At 40.2% G+C, this 19,981-nt stretch overlaps 2 protein-coding genes across 3 annotated transcripts; one reads left to right on the plus strand and one right to left on the minus strand.

Moving 5' to 3' along the window:
• The first annotated feature begins 556 nt into the window (after nt 1-556).
• On the plus strand, nt 557-9,268 carry ggcx (gamma-glutamyl carboxylase). The gene is made up of 15 exons (XM_080756363.1): nt 557-754; nt 1,683-1,922; nt 2,210-2,368; nt 3,176-3,341; nt 3,425-3,503; nt 3,600-3,706; nt 4,394-4,557; nt 5,027-5,328; nt 5,882-6,013; nt 6,100-6,251; nt 6,385-6,554; nt 6,729-6,859; nt 6,956-7,103; nt 7,505-7,706; nt 7,864-9,268. Exons 1-15 carry the CDS (start codon nt 730-732, stop codon nt 8,006-8,008), a joined length of 2,322 nt encoding a protein of 773 aa, XP_080612489.1. The 5' UTR covers nt 557-729; the 3' UTR covers nt 8,009-9,268.
• snx24 (sorting nexin 24) lies at nt 8,480-19,645 on the minus strand. Of its 2 annotated transcripts, none has more exons than XM_080756382.1 (8): nt 19,271-19,645; nt 17,834-17,917; nt 17,257-17,361; nt 14,962-15,056; nt 14,782-14,811; nt 14,466-14,530; nt 14,192-14,258; nt 8,480-13,358 (listed from the first exon to the last, which is right to left on the minus strand). In XM_080756382.1, exons 1-8 carry the CDS (start codon nt 19,337-19,339, stop codon nt 13,310-13,312), a joined length of 564 nt encoding a protein of 187 aa, XP_080612508.1. In that variant the 5' UTR covers nt 19,340-19,645; the 3' UTR covers nt 8,480-13,309. The 2 variants fall into 2 exon arrangements, with proteins under 2 accessions (XP_080612508.1, XP_080612507.1); XM_080756381.1 differs by having other exon boundaries at nt 8,480-9,499; nt 19,271-19,643.
• Between the last annotated feature and the right edge of the window lie 336 nt (nt 19,646-19,981).

Consider the following 19,981-nt stretch of genomic DNA (forward strand, 5'->3'; position numbering starts at 1 on the left):
TTTGCGTCTGCCCGTGTGAACGTAACAGAGATATACTTGGCTCAATGCTGCCATCTATGTACTACCGACCGCATGTCTAGCATTAGGAAATATGAAGTTTTGTACTGTAATATTATCCATAGATCATAGATCAAATATATTATTATCCTCACTTTGCTGTAAGCGTACTCCTTTTCAATGTAAATGTTAACTGGTATTGGACTGGTATCATATTTACAAATACAGCAGCTTAAATAAACATTCAAACACATGATCATCATCATCATCATCACTGAACAACACACTTTCCCATCTTTACTACGCCTTTGGCCATTGCATTTCCCCTGAATCCCCTCCATATGAAATCATCTAAAAATCCAAATAGTCTATGCAAACAATTATTACATTCTTATATTTATATGGAACAACAGTCTCATTCCTGACCACTGGAAGCAGTAGATATCTGTGTGTGGTCGGCGACCTGTCAGAGGCGTGTTCTAAAGAGGAACCAACCAATAAGCAAAGAGCACTTCTGTCACAACATTCCAATCCCTATCCCATCCTACTCCCTTCCTTCTCTGCTCTGCACACTGTGCACAGTGACACGTAAACTTGTTCAACTATTTGCGTGTGTGGTGGACCGTGGGGCAGCCTTACCTGGCACAGGGGGAAAAAAGGAGTGTATTTCTATAAAGAATTCCCTGTCCAAAAGATCTTCCCTCACCCAGCTATTGTAGATGATCTGGTACCATGGAGGCAACTGACGCCACTGCAGGTAGGTTGGCACTTACAGTATAGCCTACTTGCAAATTTGCAATACAGCATGTGGTGGTTAATGGTTATTTATTAATAATATGTTGTGGTTCCAAAGCATGCAGCCGTGAGGCTGAGTGCAGTGCTGAAAATAGAGTGCTGCTCAAGCATTATTACTGTGTAATACATAATACTTATATATGTGGTGAATCCAGACAGCATCCTATAGACCTACCAATAAAATGAAGAATGGGTCATCACCATGTTGGCTTGTGGTGGATTTGGAACATTCTATTTTTGCATGCAAAATTAGTGAACAATAATATTACCCCCCAAAAAACCACACAAATAGATAGCCCTGAATTACCATACCAGGTCTGTAACTCTGAGAGTGTTCAAATGGAACATTTGAACACTCTCAGAGTTAAGGGAATCTTTGCGAATAAAACATTTGAGAACCACTACTACTAGTGGACTCCTAATGTGCCATAGTCAATAGTCCCATAGAGTCATAGTAAATAATTGTCATACATATTCTGAAGAAAACCTGGAGACTGACATTTAGTAGAGTGGGTGTTATGATCAAAATAAGAACATTATAATGGTGTGTAAGACAAAAATCACACCCGTGTGAACTGAGTGTTGCAACTCCCCTCTCCCCCTGCCTCTCTCTCTCTCTCTCTCTCTGTAATTAGCAGGCAACAGTGCAACACTATGTCTCTCTCTCTGTTTCTGGCACAACAGCGCCACTTTTGCCCCTACTGGTACTCATAGTCACATAGGTGAGGAGTCGGACCTTAGGGACGGACGGACATTGCTTTTCCTGGGAGTGGTTGCACCACTCAAAAATCAAAACAACAAGACCAAGTCTTTGCCACGAACATGTTGGTGACCCCTGCAATCAAGACTGTTAAGCGCAGCATCTTACTTGTCCTGCCTTCTCTCCGTAGGGGCTCCTTTTGTCGAGCAGACCTCCGGAGATGTCAGCAGTGACGGGGGAGAGGAGGAGCAAACCACGACGCAAGATGAAACTCCCAGAGAAGGAGGAGGAGGGCCGCCACCGACCGAGAGCAGGATGAAACGTATTTTTGGCTTCGAGAAGGGAGACCTTTCTTCTTGGCATCGCCTGGTGTGCCTCCTGAACCGGCCCACTGACTCTGCATCGCTGGGCATCTTCCGTTGTCTGTTTGGTGAGCTGTCTATTCTGTTCTGGGGACCATTGCTTTCAGGGACTGAAGTCAAGGAATGAGGTGGAAATCAGCTGCAAGAGTTCTTCACACACACACACACACACACACACACACACACACACACACACACACACACACACACACACACACACACACACCGACCTTCTGAGACTGTACAAATGGAACCAAATAGACCTGTGTAAGAGTCTCAGATTTACGAATTGATAAATTAAGGCGGGAATTTACTGTGGACTATAATTTCTTTGCCGTCTAATTTTCAACCACAGGCATGCTGATGGCTATTGACATCACCCAAGAGCGGGGCCTTAGTCACCTAGACTTCAGGTACCTGGATGGGGCCCCGATATGTCGCTTTCCACTCTTCAACTTCTTACAGCCTTTGCCGATGGATTGGATGTACCTCGTCTATGTGGTAATGTTCTTCGGTGGGTACATATATTACTTTTATGTATTATTTAACGTGATGTTCTTGTTCTCTATGTCTGAAAAGTTAACTTTTATTTAGGTATGCTGCCTTTTAATGAGACTAGATAAGTTGAGGTTATTTGAAACCCTGAGAAGGTCACCAGAAAATGGTCTTTTCATCAAGCCTGCCAACTCAGTAATTATATACTTTGGATCACTGCAAAGTAAACATCTTCACAAGAGCTGCCTCCAATGCTCAATGTTCCCTCTAACCACCCCCTGCACCAGATGTTGCACACCTGGAGATTGAATGAGCCTTTTCTGATACTAAATCGTCCTAAACCTAGATGTCCTAAACCTTGGGACATACTTAGCCGCAAGCAACTCTAGATCCTATTTTTAATATCTGGAATCTAGATGATCAGGTGATTATTCTTTAAATTGTTTGGAAGCACTCATTGGAAATCACTCAACAGTCCTGTGTGCCACCTGTTTCGAAAGTGCACATAATGCAGGAGACAGCGGGACGTTGCATTATTGAAAATGAGCGCTTCAAATTTCCAACCTAACACACAACCAACCAACCTACAACAACTTCATGCCTCTGTCCCAAATCTCACTGCTCCTAGCGATTTTGCTTTGGTTTAGCTGAAAATGATTTGTTTTTTACACTAACTTGTATAGACCATTTCTAAGCTACCACATTTTACTTAAGTTTCCTTGTCTCATACAGTATGCCTTGACTTGCTATGTATGGTTATCTGTCCATCTTTTCCGTCTGTCCATCCAACAAATACAGTTAAACATGCATATGTTTTGTACTATAGGTGCTGTGGGTATTATGCTTGGATGTTTCTACCGTCTCTCCTGCCTTATGTTCATATCCACCTACTGGTATGTCTTTTTTCTGGATAAAACGGCATGGAATAATCACTCCTACCTATATGGCCTTATTGGATTCCAACTAACATTCATGGATGGCAACCGATACTGGTAAGATCGTTCTGCACATGTGATTGGTTGCATTCCTCTAATTGTTAGCTCACTTGATGAATGGATTGATGTTTCATTTGTAGGTCAATTGATGGGCTGCGGAAACCTGCGAAAAGAAATGCCCATGTGCCACTTTGGAATTATACTCTCTTAAGGACACAGGTTTGTACAGTTATACAAGGAATGTTGTCCTTATAGAATCAGTTCAACTTGGAGTGTTGTTCTTGTAATGAAGTCTATATTTATTATCACGTACAGATATTCATTGTATACTTCCTTGCTGGAATCAAGAAATTGGATGCAGACTGGGTGGAGGGTTACTCAATGTCATACTTAGCACACCATTGGCTCTTTGATCCATTCAAGTGAGTACAAGCCAAAGAACAATTATTTGGGTGTGGTTACCTTGCCATGACGTTACTCCAAATATTGGTAACATACTGTATCTTCAATAGTTGTACCATAGATTTTGAAAATATGTATTTAAATATGCCATTTACACGTGCAATACCAAACATAGTGAGATCTGGTTGAGGAAGCATACCATACCAGATCTCCTTCCTAATTAAAATAGTAAGATCAAAACAAAGTTGCCATTTCTATTTCCAAAATACACAATAGACGGGTATTTTGATTTCATACATTGGCAGAATCCACTTCGTTTACGTTCATTAGTAAGCTACAAGTGTGACTGTGACACCTGTTCCCCTGTGCAATGTAACCAGGAGACCGTTTTGGATGATCAATTATCTATGGAACTATTGAAGATGCATATGTTTGGAAGTGTTGCTTCTCTTTATTCTTCTAAATCATGACAGTTTTCTGAGTTAAAAACGTTCGCTCTGAAAGAATATACATTCAAAGATTTGCGCCACATTTTCACGATTTCTCTAAAATAGCAGACCAGTGCCGCGCTATGAGCTTGTAGATCTGCTATTTTTCAATAGCTAAAGTATAACATGCATAATCCTTAAAACACCAAAAGGGGTTCCCGCTCAGAATGGGTTAAGAAGATGCCTCACATCTGATCTTCATTGTACATTTCTCTCTAGATTGATTCTTCCAGTGGAGATGGTAAACCTGGTGGTGATACATGGAGGTGGTCTTATTCTGGATCTGACTGCTGGCTACCTGCTGTTCTTTGATGCCACGCGACCATTTGGAATTGTCTTTGTCAGCTACTTTCATTGTATGAATTCACAACTGTTCAGCATCGGTGAGAGCTCATTTTAAAGCCACTTGGCGAAGTTGGCGTGCACATAGCAAGCCTTCTATTTAGCTGGTCCAATGCCTGATTTATAAGCGGTATGTTCATCGTGTCACATTCTTAATAGTGGGCCTAAAAGATCACAATGTGTGTGAGATCAGTTGTAGATCCGTTATTTTCTGTGCACGTCACAATGTGTAACTACCGGTAAGTATAAATCAGGCATTATGTTGAGGATAGAAGACAAGAATGTACCGGTAGCCTAAATCTCAGTGTATGGAATAAATATACACTAATGTTAATGATAATGACTGGGGCTGGCTGTATCATTGTACTTAATCAAGAAATGTGAATGTTTGAAAGAACTTGCTTTCGAAGCTTTATATGAATCTGATATTCTTTCACAACCATCTGTATGAGCACACATTAACCTGACCCGATTACCATCCTTTGATTGCAATGTACAAATTCTTTACAGGGATGTTCTCCTACACCATGTTGGCCACCAGTCCCCTCTTCTGCTACCCTGACTGGCCGAGGAGGTTTTTTGCCTGCTTCCCAGAGTCCCTAAGAGTAGTTCTGCCCTTTACATCTCCAAACCCTCAAACCAGTACGTCCTGTGTTTACCCCGACATCCAGAACACCAGCACAGAACATCAGGAGACCGCCTCTCTCCCCAAAGCTTCCAAACCATGGTTTAAGCACAAGCTGAGAGCTGCGTTCGTTATTCTCTACTTGGCTGAACAGTTCTTCCTGCCTTATTCTCACTTCGTCACACAGGTCAGGTATACCCTCATAACCTGAAAATAGCTGATCTACAACTCATAACACGTATTGCGAGCTTGTAGATCTTCCAGATTTTTGGCATGTGACAAAGTGTAAATTAAACATTATTCCTTTCTTTTTAGAAATGTATTTTAAATATTTATATTTCTGTGGTCGTAATGTTCAACACTGTACAAAACAAAGTTAAGCCCATAAGACAGGCATTGCAGTGAGTGAAATATTGCGTAAACTTAGTTTACTCGAGTCATGTCTCTTTTGTTTAAAAAGTAGGTACACTGCTGTAAGCCTTTTAACCTTGCTAACCCAGCCTTGATTACTCAATCAGTGTCAATATTGTCTGCAGCAAACAGTAGCTCAGATTGCCTTTCTCAGCTGGAGGTGAAGGGCCTCAGCATGCTCAGGACATTACAAAAACACATACTTATCTTAATACCATATAGTGTTGTGTTAATTTGTTGTACAAGTAATAACTTTACAAATTTGCAAATAAATAGAATTGCAATATATATATTTTTTCTACAATACTTGTACTTTTTATTTTATTTAGGGCTACAATAACTGGACCAATGGCTTGTATGGGTACTCTTGGGACATGATGGTTCACTCTCGCAGCCACCAGCATGTCAAAATCACCTATAAAGATGGAAAAACGGGAGAGGTTGGATATTTGAACCCTGGGGTGAGCCAAGGGGAAACACGCAGTCTAAAGATTAATGAATACAATTGTGAACAAATGTAATGTGAACTACTGTATGTTGTGTGTAGGTGTTCACACAAAGCCGCCGCTGGAAAGACCACGGAGACATGTTGAAACAGTACGCCACTTGCCTCAGTCACCACCTACCTCGATACAACATCTCTGAGCCTGAAATATACTTTGATATTTGGGTCTCTATCAATGAGCGCTTCCAGCAAAGGTATGCTTAAATAAGACCTTTTTTTTTAATTTATAAGAAATATTTTCTTTTTGATTTTACTTTAGATTAATCAAACAGTAGACCAATTAATTGTCAGCGTGGTGCTCAAATTTGCTCTGCACTACTCCGCAAGGATCTTTGACCCCCGTGTGGATATTGTAAAGGCTGAATGGTCACCTTTCCGTCCCAACCCCTGGCTGATGCCCCTTCTGGTAGACCTCTCGCCTTGGAGGACCAAGTTTCAGGAGATTGAGGGTAGTCTGGACAACCAGACAGAGATCGTCTTTATCGCCGACTTCCCAGGTTACACATTCCCTGTTCCGTCTTTCTTAGTTCTGAGGGGAACGAGTACGAGTGTTTACCGTATTTCATTTATTTTATCCAGCATCTCCCTTTACTTTTTGCTCATGGCGTGTGCCGCTAAACATTATCAGCTGGGTCATTTGTGCTAATTGCAAGCATGCGTCTTGTACACAGGCCTTCACCTAGAAAACTTTGTAAGTGAAGACCTGGGCAACACCAGTGTTCAGGTGCTACAGGGCCAGCTGATGGTTGAGATATTAGAGGAGAAGAAGAACTACACGCTGCAACCTGGAGAGCAGATGAAGGTAGCGCAATACATCATCATCACAGTTGGCTTTGTACTTCATTCCATGAGATGACGGTATTTAGCTGTGTGTGTGTGTGTGTGTGTGTGTGCGCAGATACCTGCTGGCGAATATCACAAGGTATACACAGTATCTGAGGGGCCCTCCTGCTACATGTACATCTATGTCAACACTACAGAAGCAGCCCTACAGGAGAACTTCACCAAGCTCTTCGAGCTCCAAGAACGAATTCGCAATGGAACAGGTGAAGCCTTTATCATGTCACTATGGAGTAATAATCTCCATAAAATAGTCTAAACTCTAAAGCCCTAACCACACCAAAGGGTCAAGAAAGACTCAAGACGGTTTTAGCGTTGTCCCTGCGGTGTGATATGTCTTTTTGCACGTTGAGCTTAGTGATTCAACGCATGTAATTCAATGGCCCAAACGGCCAAACCATACGAAAGGGTCGAGACGGTTTTAGCGTCAACTCCTTGCAACCGTTTAGTTGCATGGTGACCCTTTGGTGTGGTTAGGGCTTAAATTATACTGGCGTGCATGACAAATAGTATTTTGCATACAAAAAGCCAGGCAATTCATGAAAAAGTAAACTATAAATCTATAAAACGGAAATATTTGTGGTCCTCAATCCCATTTTATCTACAGAAACAGAACCCCTGCCTCCAGAACTTCAGCCGCTTATCGCTGTAGGTGATGACGGGGCAGAGGTCAATGCCACTGATCCAATTGTTCGCCTGTTCCTGAGGAGGCAGCGGCGCATGAAGGAGGTGAAGAAGCGCAGGGAGGCCAATGTGTTTGAACGACTGAATCGCTTTGCGGTGAAAAAGTATTACATGTTACGGAGGGGGTGAGTCTGGCCATTTTCTTGTTAATTAAACCGAATGACAGATCATATGCTGTATATAAAACACATCCAAACCCTTAAATATTTGGTTTACTAACAAACATATTCATAGACCTCTTTACTTTGCATTGCATGTCATTTTACTATCTCACTCTTATAGATTCTTGATGACAGCCATTGCGATGCGGAACCTGGCATTTGGTCTTCCTCCTCTGGAACAGCTGACCAGGGAAGTTAACTTTGCGAATATGAAAGAGTCACAGGCAGAAGGCAACCAAGATGAAGTTGGTCACGGGGAACTTTAAAAACAGAATTATTGTGGCAGTGCCTGTAAGCACTGAATGTGCAGGTCAATTAACACGTGTGGGCAATTACTACTGGACTGTTACTACACAGCTGCCCATCAGTTGATTTTTACACAACAAAGTCAGTATTTCTTACGTTTATTAACTTAACTTTGTACAGAGATATTTTCTGTAAATTAGAGCGCTACCAAAAATAGAATGATGCATTTCAGTTTATTACTTGTTTTGTTGTGCAATATCATGTCATTATTGTGAGTATTATTTTGTATTGTCCAAACGCTACACTTTCACCTTTGCACACTGAATCAGCAAAGGTTGAGCTATAGATTATGCTCTCTCTCTCAGTGAAAGGTCCTCTGATATGAGAACTGATCCATGAAAATATAAAACACTAATTAGTAGGCTGTCAACTGTTCTTTTATTTTGTATTTTCTTCTATAATAAAATGTGGAAAAACTGGATTCATGCTGATTCTGTGGAAATAATCATCTTTTTATTCATGTCAGTCTTCATACATATCTTACAGATTATAGTGCCCTTCCTAAAGTGCTACAGTACAACTCTCCACAGTGTTGTTCAGAGATAGGGTGACATTATGGCACACAATGTGATACAAGATACATATACAGTCAGAGCACAATCAGTACAAGGTTACACAATATAAATAAACTCCAAATATAAATCTACCATACAGTTATCTATAGAAATTACTTTGTTATAAAAACACAGCAATCGTGATTTGTTTGGCTTAGATGGGTTATTCATAATTTCTCATAGTTTGCACATACTGTTTAAAACGAGTCACTTTGCCACATAGTGTCAGTCAAGTCAGACAATTGTTTCCACTGGAGTATATAGAGCAGGTAACCAAACACTGGCCAAATTGTGAGTGCAATTATTTTAATATTAAACAAAGATAGCAAATGTCCACAATATATGAGATGCCTTTTCAGTTCCTAGGGCACAGTTAATTTAAATTTAATATTCAGACATTCAGAGGTTTATTATATTTCACGATTAATTTGATTGACATAGCCCACCATGAACTCTGTTAAAAACACACCTGCAGTATGTGACAAGTGTGAATTGTATCTCCACATTTGCAAAACTTCAAGCATTGGCCTACATAAATGGAACATTTAGTGTAACATTATTGACATTAGTGTTAAATGCTGGTCCTTAGCTAATTTAAATTAAGTGTCATAGTCTTTCCCTTCTCCCCTATTATGTGAAAATCGACATGGGCCTCATTTATAAAGACTTTCATGTAAAAACAAAAGGAAAAAACAAAACGTAAATTACTTACAATAATTCATGCACAAGCTGAGGTGTACAGAACTTCAACTTGACACGAAGGTAGCTAAGAATGCATTGGTTTTGTATGTAGACGTGGTGTTCATTGGCCACCAGTGGTCTGCATCAGACCGCTTAGTTTATCCAATAGTCCTTCCTGTCTCTGGATTTCCATGGTCACATTGAGACATGATCACCCTAGAAAACATGACACTAGTCACTGCATCCTCATTGCATTCAGGTCATGGAACTGAACTGGTCTGACTAAAATAAAATTCAAGGTCAATGTAATGCCTTCTGGCTGCATTAATTGTTTCTTTCCTGTTCACCGTTTGAGCTCTCAGCATCTGCAACTGCTCAAGTTCAGCCTCTCTTAACTGGCCCTGACAGTCTCTACACGTTACTGCAAATTCATTTGCATTCTGAATGAAAATAAATGAATTTGGAGAACATACAGTATATTGTATACGGCAGTGCATACTACTGACAATATACATTTAGTATGCATCAAGAAGCAGCTGGCCAGGAGCTTGTTTCGATAAGATGCCTTCCTCCTCGAGTATAATTAAATGGATGTTTCAGGCTGCTGATATGTTACTTTTGGCCTGGACTAGAGCCTTCATCAGAAGAACACAGCTTGATGTACTACTAGCAAAATAAAGGAATGTGAATCCGAGCTGAAGTCTTGCATTTTTATCCTTTGCAGTAGCACTACTTACACCCATCTGGTGTTTTTATACTAAGCATTGACTGTAGCTCCTACAGTGAAGGAGAGACAGTCAGAGGAAGCGCATGAGCTCTACTATAAGATGGTTGCGTTCGGGGCTTGAGATACAAGAACATACTATCAACATCAACAGCAGTACGATCTCCCTGCACCTCTACATGACAAAGATCACTGAATCTTTCCTAATTTCTCTCCGATCGTCGGTCATGTGTTCCCACCACACACCTTTTTTTCTTTCCTCAAACTCTTCCACTTATACACATTTGTATCTACCCTCTCAGCTTCCCTTTCACCTTCAGGACGGTTTGTCTTAGGGCAGATTCACTGTTTGATTCAAACTGTTCCCGAATACGATTGCCTGGTCCCCGCTGGTCATGATTCACATTGGCCTTGATTCTTCCGCACCCGAGTACACTTCATTCAACTGTGTTCAATGCTTTCACATTGCAGCGATCCGTATCCGAGTATACACTTCAATCGGTCCTGAGACTACCTCTCCATTATGTGGTCTACTATGTGGTCCCAGGAGCGTTTGGGTGATCCTCTCCCGACAACGATACGCAGCATTCACACTACCACAACATCTGCCAAGTGGTCCCAAGTGCGCACCCAGGACCATGGTGTGAATCTGCCCTGAATTTGTCCATTCTCATCTGCTCAAGTAAATGGTAAAATGGTAAATGGTGCATTTATATAGCACCTTTATCCAAGGCGCTTTGCATAGATTGTGTGTGGGATCCCACACACATTCATACACAGATGGCAGAAGAAACCATGCAAGGCACCAACATGCACATCAGGAGCAATTAGGGGTTCAGAGTCTTGCTCAAGGACACTTCAACACCAACTCTGGGGGAGCCCACAGGGATCGAACTGGAAACCTCACGGTTCCCATCCTGCTGCTCTACCGGCCACTCTACCCCTGATCCACTGCCGCCTTGCTGAGCCATGAGGCAGGAGCCTATGTCCCGTTTCTGTTCGTTGAAAATGTGCATTGTTACTATAGCAATCAGACACCAAGCTTAACTGACGTTACGTGAATATGGCAGCCAAATGCCTTCAATCATAACTGTCACTCCACTACTCCTCCCTTATGTCAGCCCACCTTTAGCCCATCTGATCAAACTATGGACTGGTATTAGTCCCCTCAAACCCGTTCGGCTTTATTGTAGTTTATTGTAATTGCGTGATCTATAGCCGATCTACAAGCTCACAACATGTTGCGCAACACAGACGCACAACTACGTATAAATTAGACTTTACTACGACAATTACTTTCACTGATGCACTCCTCACCACAACGGCTCATGTGTGCAGTTCAGTGTCATATGCCTTGAACATGAACCACCATGATCAATCTTTTTGCCCACAACAAGTATCAAGTTCCCATCGGAAAACAACATTACCAAGGCCACTGAATGAAAATAACTTCTTGGGGGGGGGGGGATCTTGTTCACATGGGGTAAATTTAGGATGGGTTGTGGGAATATGCATTGCCTTAATGTAGAAAAGGGTTTGTATTTAAGAAGAAGCAGGTTTGCATTTTGTGCTGACAAAATAATGTAGTGTTCACCTTAAAGATGCGTTGTGCGATGCAATGTAGAAGGGGAAGTAATAATTATGGTAACAAGTCATTGTTTTCCAAAATAAGCCAGCTCTCCTAATCCCCTGTGACATTTACCTCTGGCTCCCCATACTTGATCAAATGTCGTCTCAGCATTCACCCAATAGACTACAACAGACAAACTGAGACAAACGTAGCTACTAGCTTGTCTGTTTCAGTTTTGTTAGCTTGTCAAGTGAAGAGGTAGGTAGTTTAAATGTTTGAAAGAATGACATCATCAAAAGTATGCACACTCCAGGCCTCCTATACCACAATTGTAATGCACTATGAGTAAGGAAACCCTTGTTGTATGCACATGCATGCACAGATTGAATTGCACACCCAGTTGTTTTCATCAGGATGATGGGACAATAGTTTCAGTGCTTAGCACATTGTTAAGTTCTTAACACACCTAGCACCTTTCAAGAGAACACAGTATGATAAACGTTTATGTTACTGGGAAAAATCCTGGACAAACCGCAACAATGTTCTGCATGCCGGCCCTTTGTTAAGTCTAAGGAAGAGCCTGCTTTCACTTACTCTTTATATAGTGCTATGGACGCTAACTGTTGATTATTTCTCTTGGATCTTTTTTTACATTCTATGCCTTATCCAGCACCTGTACTGAAGTTTGTTTTGATTATTACTTTTTGCAGGCATTTCTAACTGCAGTTACAAGACATCTTGCCAGAATGGAGTGGAGATGTATGGGTACTAAATGGGAGGGAGGGAGCCGAGTTTAAATGTATTCTCAATAAAGAATTTCAAACATAAAGACTTTAAGAGCAAGAGGGAAACCACTTAAAGCCAAAAAAATCTAGCTCACAATGTGTTGCATACTTGCATTGCGGTGAGTTCAAGTCAAGCCAGATTTATAGGGTTTAGAATGGAGAGGAAAAACTACATTGACAGCTGGTATGTGCACATATTGGCTGATAGGTTTGGTTATTGTTACTTAGTACTTTAAAAGGTATTAAGTTAATTAAGTAGCCACCAAGTAGCAATAAAGGTATATTCAGTGATTTCACTGTTTTGTTGTGATAATCCTCCCTACTATATGCTGTGCACTGCTGACCATATAAGGAGTTCCTCACTGTCCCCAGTTAACCCCTGGGGGTCAAAAAACCTTAGGTTTCGTTTTAGAGAGGGGCCTTCTGCCAATCATGATCGAGCAGGGGCGGGCCTTGGAGTGTGTACACTACCTTTCGCGTAGTAGTGCGTGCATGTGCAGATCTTGTTACTGGGACGGACAGGGGGGTTTTCCAAATCACTGAATGCTCCTTTAAAGCAATGCCAGTCAATTGAGTCCAGCAATCAATACCTACTTCCCTAACACCATACAACACATCATTTTGGCCCACTACAACTTCTAGTTTGGCTCATTATAATATGGTATAATATATATATATAATATGGTCCCCCAGTCCCTTAGGGCATTTTTGTCGCAGTGCATATGCACATACGTGAAATTTGTCCTCTACTGTACATTTACCCATTGTAACTATTAGGAACAGTGGGGCTATAGCCAGGGGTTAAGTGTCTTTCTCAGACACAAACTGGGCCGGGGGTGAACTGGCGACCTTCTGTTTCCGAGGCGGCCTCTCGACCCATTCAGCTATGGCTGAAGTTTACGTGACGCTTCTGAAGCAGTCAAAAGTGTGGCTGGCTTTGCGCTGTATTATGTGTCAAGGCCTCTTCCACTCCAGCAGAGCGGATATTTTCCAGTGCTGGAGAAACAACAAGTACAGAAAGGTTATGTCTGTCTTCAGAAAAAGCAGACTTTGTTTATGTGAAGAATTATAAGTGGGACTAGGCACCCGGCCAGGACTAGGCACTACCCACCACCTTTTGTCGAGTATGTATCTATATGAAGTATGAACCCAATTGTTCGGGGGAGGTAAGCCAGGAGGGAGGTTGATTTGTCACTGCACATACTACTACAGACTGGGGCAGTCGGCAGGGAGTGTTGGGCCAGAGGAGTAGGGCAGAGGCTCTACATCTGTGGTTAAAATGGCCGTTTAAATGCATACTTGATTCAGTTAAATAATTTTTTTATGTTTAAAAAAGAAAAAAAAACTAGTTACTACTTACAGTTACAACAGTACATGACTGATATTCCAATGAAGTACTCCCTTGGTATCAGTGCCATTTCAAAAGACACTGTATTGTAATTTTCCAAACAATACCCAGCACTGTTGGTCAGTAGCGTTATGTCTCAATAAAACTTCCATTCAGTACGCATATTATTTTCAGGCCTTATGAATATTGTTCATATATATTTTAAGACACTCTTGATGAAGGTCATGTCAAACGTCATGTCAATTTGAATATAACTGATGCTGCTGAGCAAGAGCAGAGTGCAGGATTTTTGTTCACGATTGCTTCACAGGCCTTATGCATATAAAACATATCCCACAATGCAGCTTTAAGGTGTGTTTTACAAATGAGGCCCAATGCAGCATATACATGTAACATACACACAAGAGCACACCTACATAGAGTTTAAATCGGAAGCAACCTTTTGTTGTAATGACCCCTCAAAACGTCTTTGTATCTCTACCTTGGTTGAAGGTCTGGATAGAATACTCCGTGCATTACACCTTCAATCACAACATTTGAAAAGGTATCTAGAAGAAGAAACATATTTGCATTTTTTTGTTAAAAACGTGGGTATGCACTTCTATGTGCACGGTTGTAGTAAATATTTCCACAGCTGGTTAATCTAGCAAAAGATGCAACCGTGATGTTATGGAAAGTGTTGTGTATGTACAGTAGTAGTATGTTTGTGATAGTAGTGTCTAGTCAGTATATCAAGTACAGTAGTATGATCTTACCATGGGTAGATGGGAGCAGATAGGGGTCTCTCAGGAAGAGCATAACTGGTTGGTGTGAAAGTTTACTGTAAAAGAACCCACACACGAGGCCAAGTAAAATCTCTGAATCTGCCGAGTGGCTTAGACTGATAGGAACAAATCAACAATACTGCAAAAACATAGTGGTACAAACAAAGGCAGTGGCAAGTGGCAACAGCATATTTTACTATGGGCAGAACCGATAAGTTAACTCTTCTGAGCTTTATTTTGACAATGCATTTGAAATATTCTCAAGAAACATGTTCAACAAAACTGGAAAAATAAAAACAAGACTGACCTTGATTCTTCTGATTCCGTTTCAAATGACCTTGAGTGGAAGAAAAACGTATGTTTACGCACATGGTGATCTAGATCGATGAAATGTATCTCACACTGTAAATGGGAACTCGAGACTCAACAGCACAAAACTCCTCAAGTGGCGGTTTCTTTTTATGGAAAACCCACAGCTCAAACTCACCCACAGCTTTCTGTTTTTGGCACTGAAGGAAAATGGCGGATATTCAGGAAATCCAGGAATATCTTTGGAAGAACCTCATTCTCCATGATTATAGTCTATAAAGAGGACAAAAAGGAAAATTACAGTGTATATGATGATGGACAAGAACACAAACCTATCTGCATAATTTTCATTTGTTATTCTTTTTAACCGTCAATTTTAGTCCACATAGTTTATTGATCCAATGTTTCATAATTCAAATTAAGTCTTATATAACATTATATAATATTGTAATTCATTGCAAAATATAATACTTTCTTAAACTGTACCTTGTTGTAACCCAAAGGTAACCACAAAAAGCAGCTGGGGAAGGGCTTTCATATGGACTCAAAATATTGAAAAGGTAACAAAGTAGGAAGTTCCTTACGTGCAGTGAAGTAGTGGTCAAACAACACTCTGAACACAATAGGCTCTTGACACAAACAGCAACGAGTTTGACAGCATTGCTGCCATGCTTGTGTTCCTTGCTTTTGACCTTGACCTTTGACTACATTAAGACCCAAAGCCAAATCTCATGTTTTTATGTTCTGTGTGGAAGACTGGCTGCTGTGTTGTTACACACCAGCTAATGGGGCTCCTAATAAACTCTTAACTAACCTGCAAATTGATATAAATTTGGCCACAGACCCTTGGTTAGTGTTAACTTGGGTTAGGGTTAGCTAATATTTATATATAGCCAATGCTAAAATCTAAAAGGACACAGATGCTTTCCCAATCTCAATGGGTTAACGGTACCCTTTAACTTTGAACACACCTACAGTATATGTCCATTCATCCGTCTATACATCTTCAACCGATTAACCGGAAACACCCATTAGTGCTGTCAGAATATTTTAATTGTTGGATTACACTATATTCTTTTGCTGAATAAATAAGCATATTCATTTTCGTTATTTTAATAATTTATTAATTTTCCAATCGTCTGATGTCAGATAAGAAAGACATCAACATAGAGGTACCGCCCGGTATGTTGAATTGTATAATTAACTACTTAAGCCCTGCTGTATACTTCATTATCTGACAAATAGCTCACAAGCTCATGAGAATACTGGAGAGGTCGCCCTTTTACCAATTCGCCCCGGGCGTACAGCCGGCGCCCGGCTCAGCCTGGTATTCCTAAACGTAACCCAAGTAAACTATACCGGTATGCTTAAACAGTCAAACCTAACCTTAACCTCATTAAAACGGTGCCAAAACCTAACTCTATCTATGCAACGGTAGTCTGATCTCCTCTATGGCAGTGAATGCTGGACCCTGAAGCCAATCGTGCAGAAGTCACTAGATGGGTGCTACACCAGAATGCTGCGTGTAGTACTTAACATCAATAGGAGTGTACATGTTACCAACAAGAACCTGTATGATGGAATGCCAAGGGTGAGCCAGAAAATAGCAGCCAGGAGAATGAGACTAGCAGGACACTGCCAAGTGCCAAAGACACCAAGAGCTGCCAGCCAGCAAAGTAGTGCTGTGGGAACCAACACATGGGCACCGGTCACGAGGACGGGGAGGACTCGGATTCACGGCGACTTCTCCGGTTTCCGCTCACAACATTGCATCACGACGTGTCGTGAGCTTATAGATCTGCTCTTTTGGGGCTTCATTTTTCTCCTTTCTCCTAAGCTAATTATGGACCAACTTACATATAAGCCTAATGTGTTTAGATTTTACACAGGGATGCAGGTACCAGTGTTGATTTCGTCGACTAAAACTATGACAAAAAATGTTCGTTGACTATGATGACTAAAATGGAAACTGGAAGCTATGATGACTAACGTATTACGTTTTATACTTCATCCTACTCCTTTTCGGGCATTGTTGCAGTTTTTTTGTTTTAATGTATTGGTTTTCAAATAAATTATAATAATGTTTGAAATAAACTCATTCATTAATAAAACTAAGACTAAATATATCTTATGGACAATTTTGTCAATAAATAAAAACTAGACTAAAATGTTAGGAAGGGACTAGTGGACAAGAGACTTTACACAACTGCGTTGTGAGCTTGTAGATCGGCTTATCTTTAAGTGTAAAATCAGCCATTACGACCGCATCAAGGCCCGGCAAAATAAATTTTAGTCGACTAAATCAACTGTATATTTAGTCGACTAAAATCTTATGATATTTTGTCGACTAAAACTAGTCTAACACTAAAACATTCCAGGTGACTAAAATATGACTAAAACTAAATGAAGTTTTTATTCCAAAGACTAAAAATGCTAAATTGCTGCCAAAAACAACACTGGCAGTGGCAGGTACCTGCAGATAGAGCTCCAGACCAAGCCTCCTCTGCTCCAGCACCTTGGGAACCCAGTTCCTCACATGTTTAGAAGGAATCTCAGGTGGCTTGATGCTCTTCTTCAACTAGAGGAGTTTAAAGATGAGACGCGAAATGAAAATGAATGCAAATAATTCAAATAACACACAAGTACACAACCAGTGAGCTAATAGTGCATTTTGCATCCCAAGACACCGATTATTGATAATGGACCCATCCGTGGACCTTTCTGGGGGGTCCCATGGACGCACTACTGTACTCAGCACTGTACTGTAATTTGGTGCTATTTAATTTACTGTTGTTTGCATAACTCTTTGCAATTGTCAGATTTAGAATTGTGTTTATTTCTTTCAGATACATTTTCTAATATAACCATAATTATTATAACCATATAAGATGAAATGGGCGTTTAATGCTGCAATTAGTAAAAATGACAAAATATGAATATGGGACCCATCTAAAAGACCACCCCTGGGTACCGGGACCCATTACATTGAAAACCTATTAACATCACTGCCTGCTAGTACTACTGGATCAACTGGATGGTCAGAAATTCACCATTTTATGCAGAGCATGAAATTCACTGTAGCGCTTCTCAACGTCATGCTGCCTGCCATTCATGAGCACATCAATGTTAAAAACCTGAAAGGGAAAACAAAACAAAAAGCAAATTATAGATTTGTGTTAATGCTACAAACACAGTGAGTCAATTGATTTTGTTATTTCAGTAAAGTTTGGCTCAAGACATGATGTATGCCTGGTATGTCACGAGTTTATCAGAAAATGTACACTACTTCTATCTCACACAGTGCACTTTGCAAGGCAGGCAGTAATTATCTGTGTCAGCTAGTTATCAGGAAACATCTGGCTACTCTTATCCAAAATGTGAGTGACACTCTCCCACTTCCCTCAACTTGGCCTGTTCCTTAAATTTGTGTAGGCCTATCTGTTGTATACCGTAGTATGGTACGGTAACCGTACAGTGTTGTTCTTATCAAGATATATCTGTTTGTATTGTGATAATTGTTTTCTATGTTGTGTTTAAAACAAATGTGGTTCAATATGCACTGTATACTGCAACTGAACAAAATGTGACATCTCAAGCCTCAATAACATTGGAAGAAGAAGAAAAAAGATACAGAAAATGGAGTGTCAAGAGATTTATTTAATCAGTTCTGACATTTTAAATGTCAAAATCGATTAAAAAAAATCAATGTTAGAGAATCACACATACAAAAACATGGTATTCTTGTGATATTTTAATAAAGCACAATACAACACACTTGTGCTCACAACAATATGACTATGAGTTTATCTGATTGTCAATGTGACTCACTGTAATATGTTTTGTTGTAATGTTCACTCCCCAGAGAATAGGTAGGACTAGGAATCAAGACAGCTGGGTGCCCTGCTTATTATTGCTTGAATTTAATTGTTCCCTTTTTTATTTTGTACCGCACTGAGATTACATTTTAAATATAGTTCTATGAGTGGCTCCGAAGAATTATACTTTTTGAAATTGTATCATCATCAATCGAAAGTGTTAATACGATATCGGCTTACAATCATTGATTGAACAAAAAGATCTACTTGAATTTCGGATTATTCTCGTTTTAGTGGTGGTGGAGTCGCGTACTGTATAGTAGCCTTATATTTGATGTATTTCGTATTTCTCGTAGATGTTTATCGATTCTGACATTTTGTCAGAATCGATAAAATACATCTACGAGAGTCTAAATCTTAGGCTATACTGTAGCATTGCTTTCTATAATAAAATGACCCGAATCCCTTGTTAGCAGCAGTAGCATTAGTCAATAGTCGTACACAACAAATCAGTACATTATTTGTTTAATGTAATTGATTCACACGGCACTTGTAGTTTATTTTGAGGGTGACCATAAACAAGTTGGCTGCCAATCTAAATATGTGACAGCTATTTAGGAGACAGAGAGAGAGACGACAGTCAGTCAGACAGAAATTGAGAGTATAGCTTACCGTGTATCCTTTCTCAATCGAGCTGTTTTCTGAACGGAATGATGGTATTGAAACCCTGACGGGATGCATTGTCACAAAACAACAACATCAACGAGGATAGAGCATAATAAATAACTCTATGATGGGACAGATGCCACGAAAAGATCAGCTTTGAAGCTGGTATAATAATACTGCTGTTGGTCACTCTCTAGTCCCCCTGATAAAAATCATTTTTTGAACCCGAGCAAAGCCGTTCAAAGCCTCATTGCTGCCACCTAGTGAAGTGGAGTAAAGCGACACCTGAATGATCAAATCACAAGAAATAATTTTTTGCATGTATTTGCAAAAATGTAATTGCACCAATGATGAATGTTCAAAAAGCTAGGTTGTTTGGATATTTTTAGGAAAAGTACTGATTTTCATTTCATAAAAAGTGTTCAAATCCTTTGCTTATTGAACTATGCAGCATTGTTCATGCTGGTAGCAAATCTAAATAATAAATAACCTATTATTAGGCTATACACATCATCATGCATGCAATACTAGATGTTATGCAGTATACATAGCCTACATGACAACATCTGCTCCGTGAGGACCGGTAGTTTAAAAAGAGGACACAAGTCACAATGTTTTATTCAAGTATATTTCACCAAAGGATTTGCAGTAAAACGAGCTTCCTTCATTGCATATAAATATAACAAATAGTTTCCTTTAAGAATGGTCTTTTCAGCT

The sequence above is a fragment of the Protomyctophum bolini genome, assembly GCF_963924005.1.
Source record: "Protomyctophum bolini genome assembly, chromosome: 22".
NCBI classification, from domain to species: Eukaryota; Metazoa; Chordata; class Actinopteri; order Myctophiformes; family Myctophidae; genus Protomyctophum; species Protomyctophum bolini.

Coding starts and splice junctions, on each gene's coding strand:
- ggcx (XM_080756363.1), top strand. CDS start 730: ATGGAGGCAACTGACGCCACTGCAG. Junction 2,369..3,175: donor CTATGTGGTAATGTTCTTCG/GTGGGTACATAT, acceptor TTTGTACTATAG/GTGCTGTGGGTATTATGCTT. Junction 3,707..4,393: donor TGGCTCTTTGATCCATTCAA/GTGAGTACAAGC, acceptor ATTTCTCTCTAG/ATTGATTCTTCCAGTGGAGA.
- snx24 (XM_080756381.1), bottom strand. CDS start 19,339: ATGCATCCCGTCAGGGTTTCAATACCATCATTCCGTTCAGAAAACAGC. Junction 17,362..17,833: donor TTCATGCTCTGCATAAAATG/GTGAATTTCTGA, acceptor AAACTCCTCTAG/TTGAAGAAGAGCATCAAGCC. Junction 9,500..14,191: donor TATCCAGACCTTCAACCAAG/GTAGAGATACAA, acceptor CATGTTTTCTAG/GGTGATCATGTCTCAATGTG.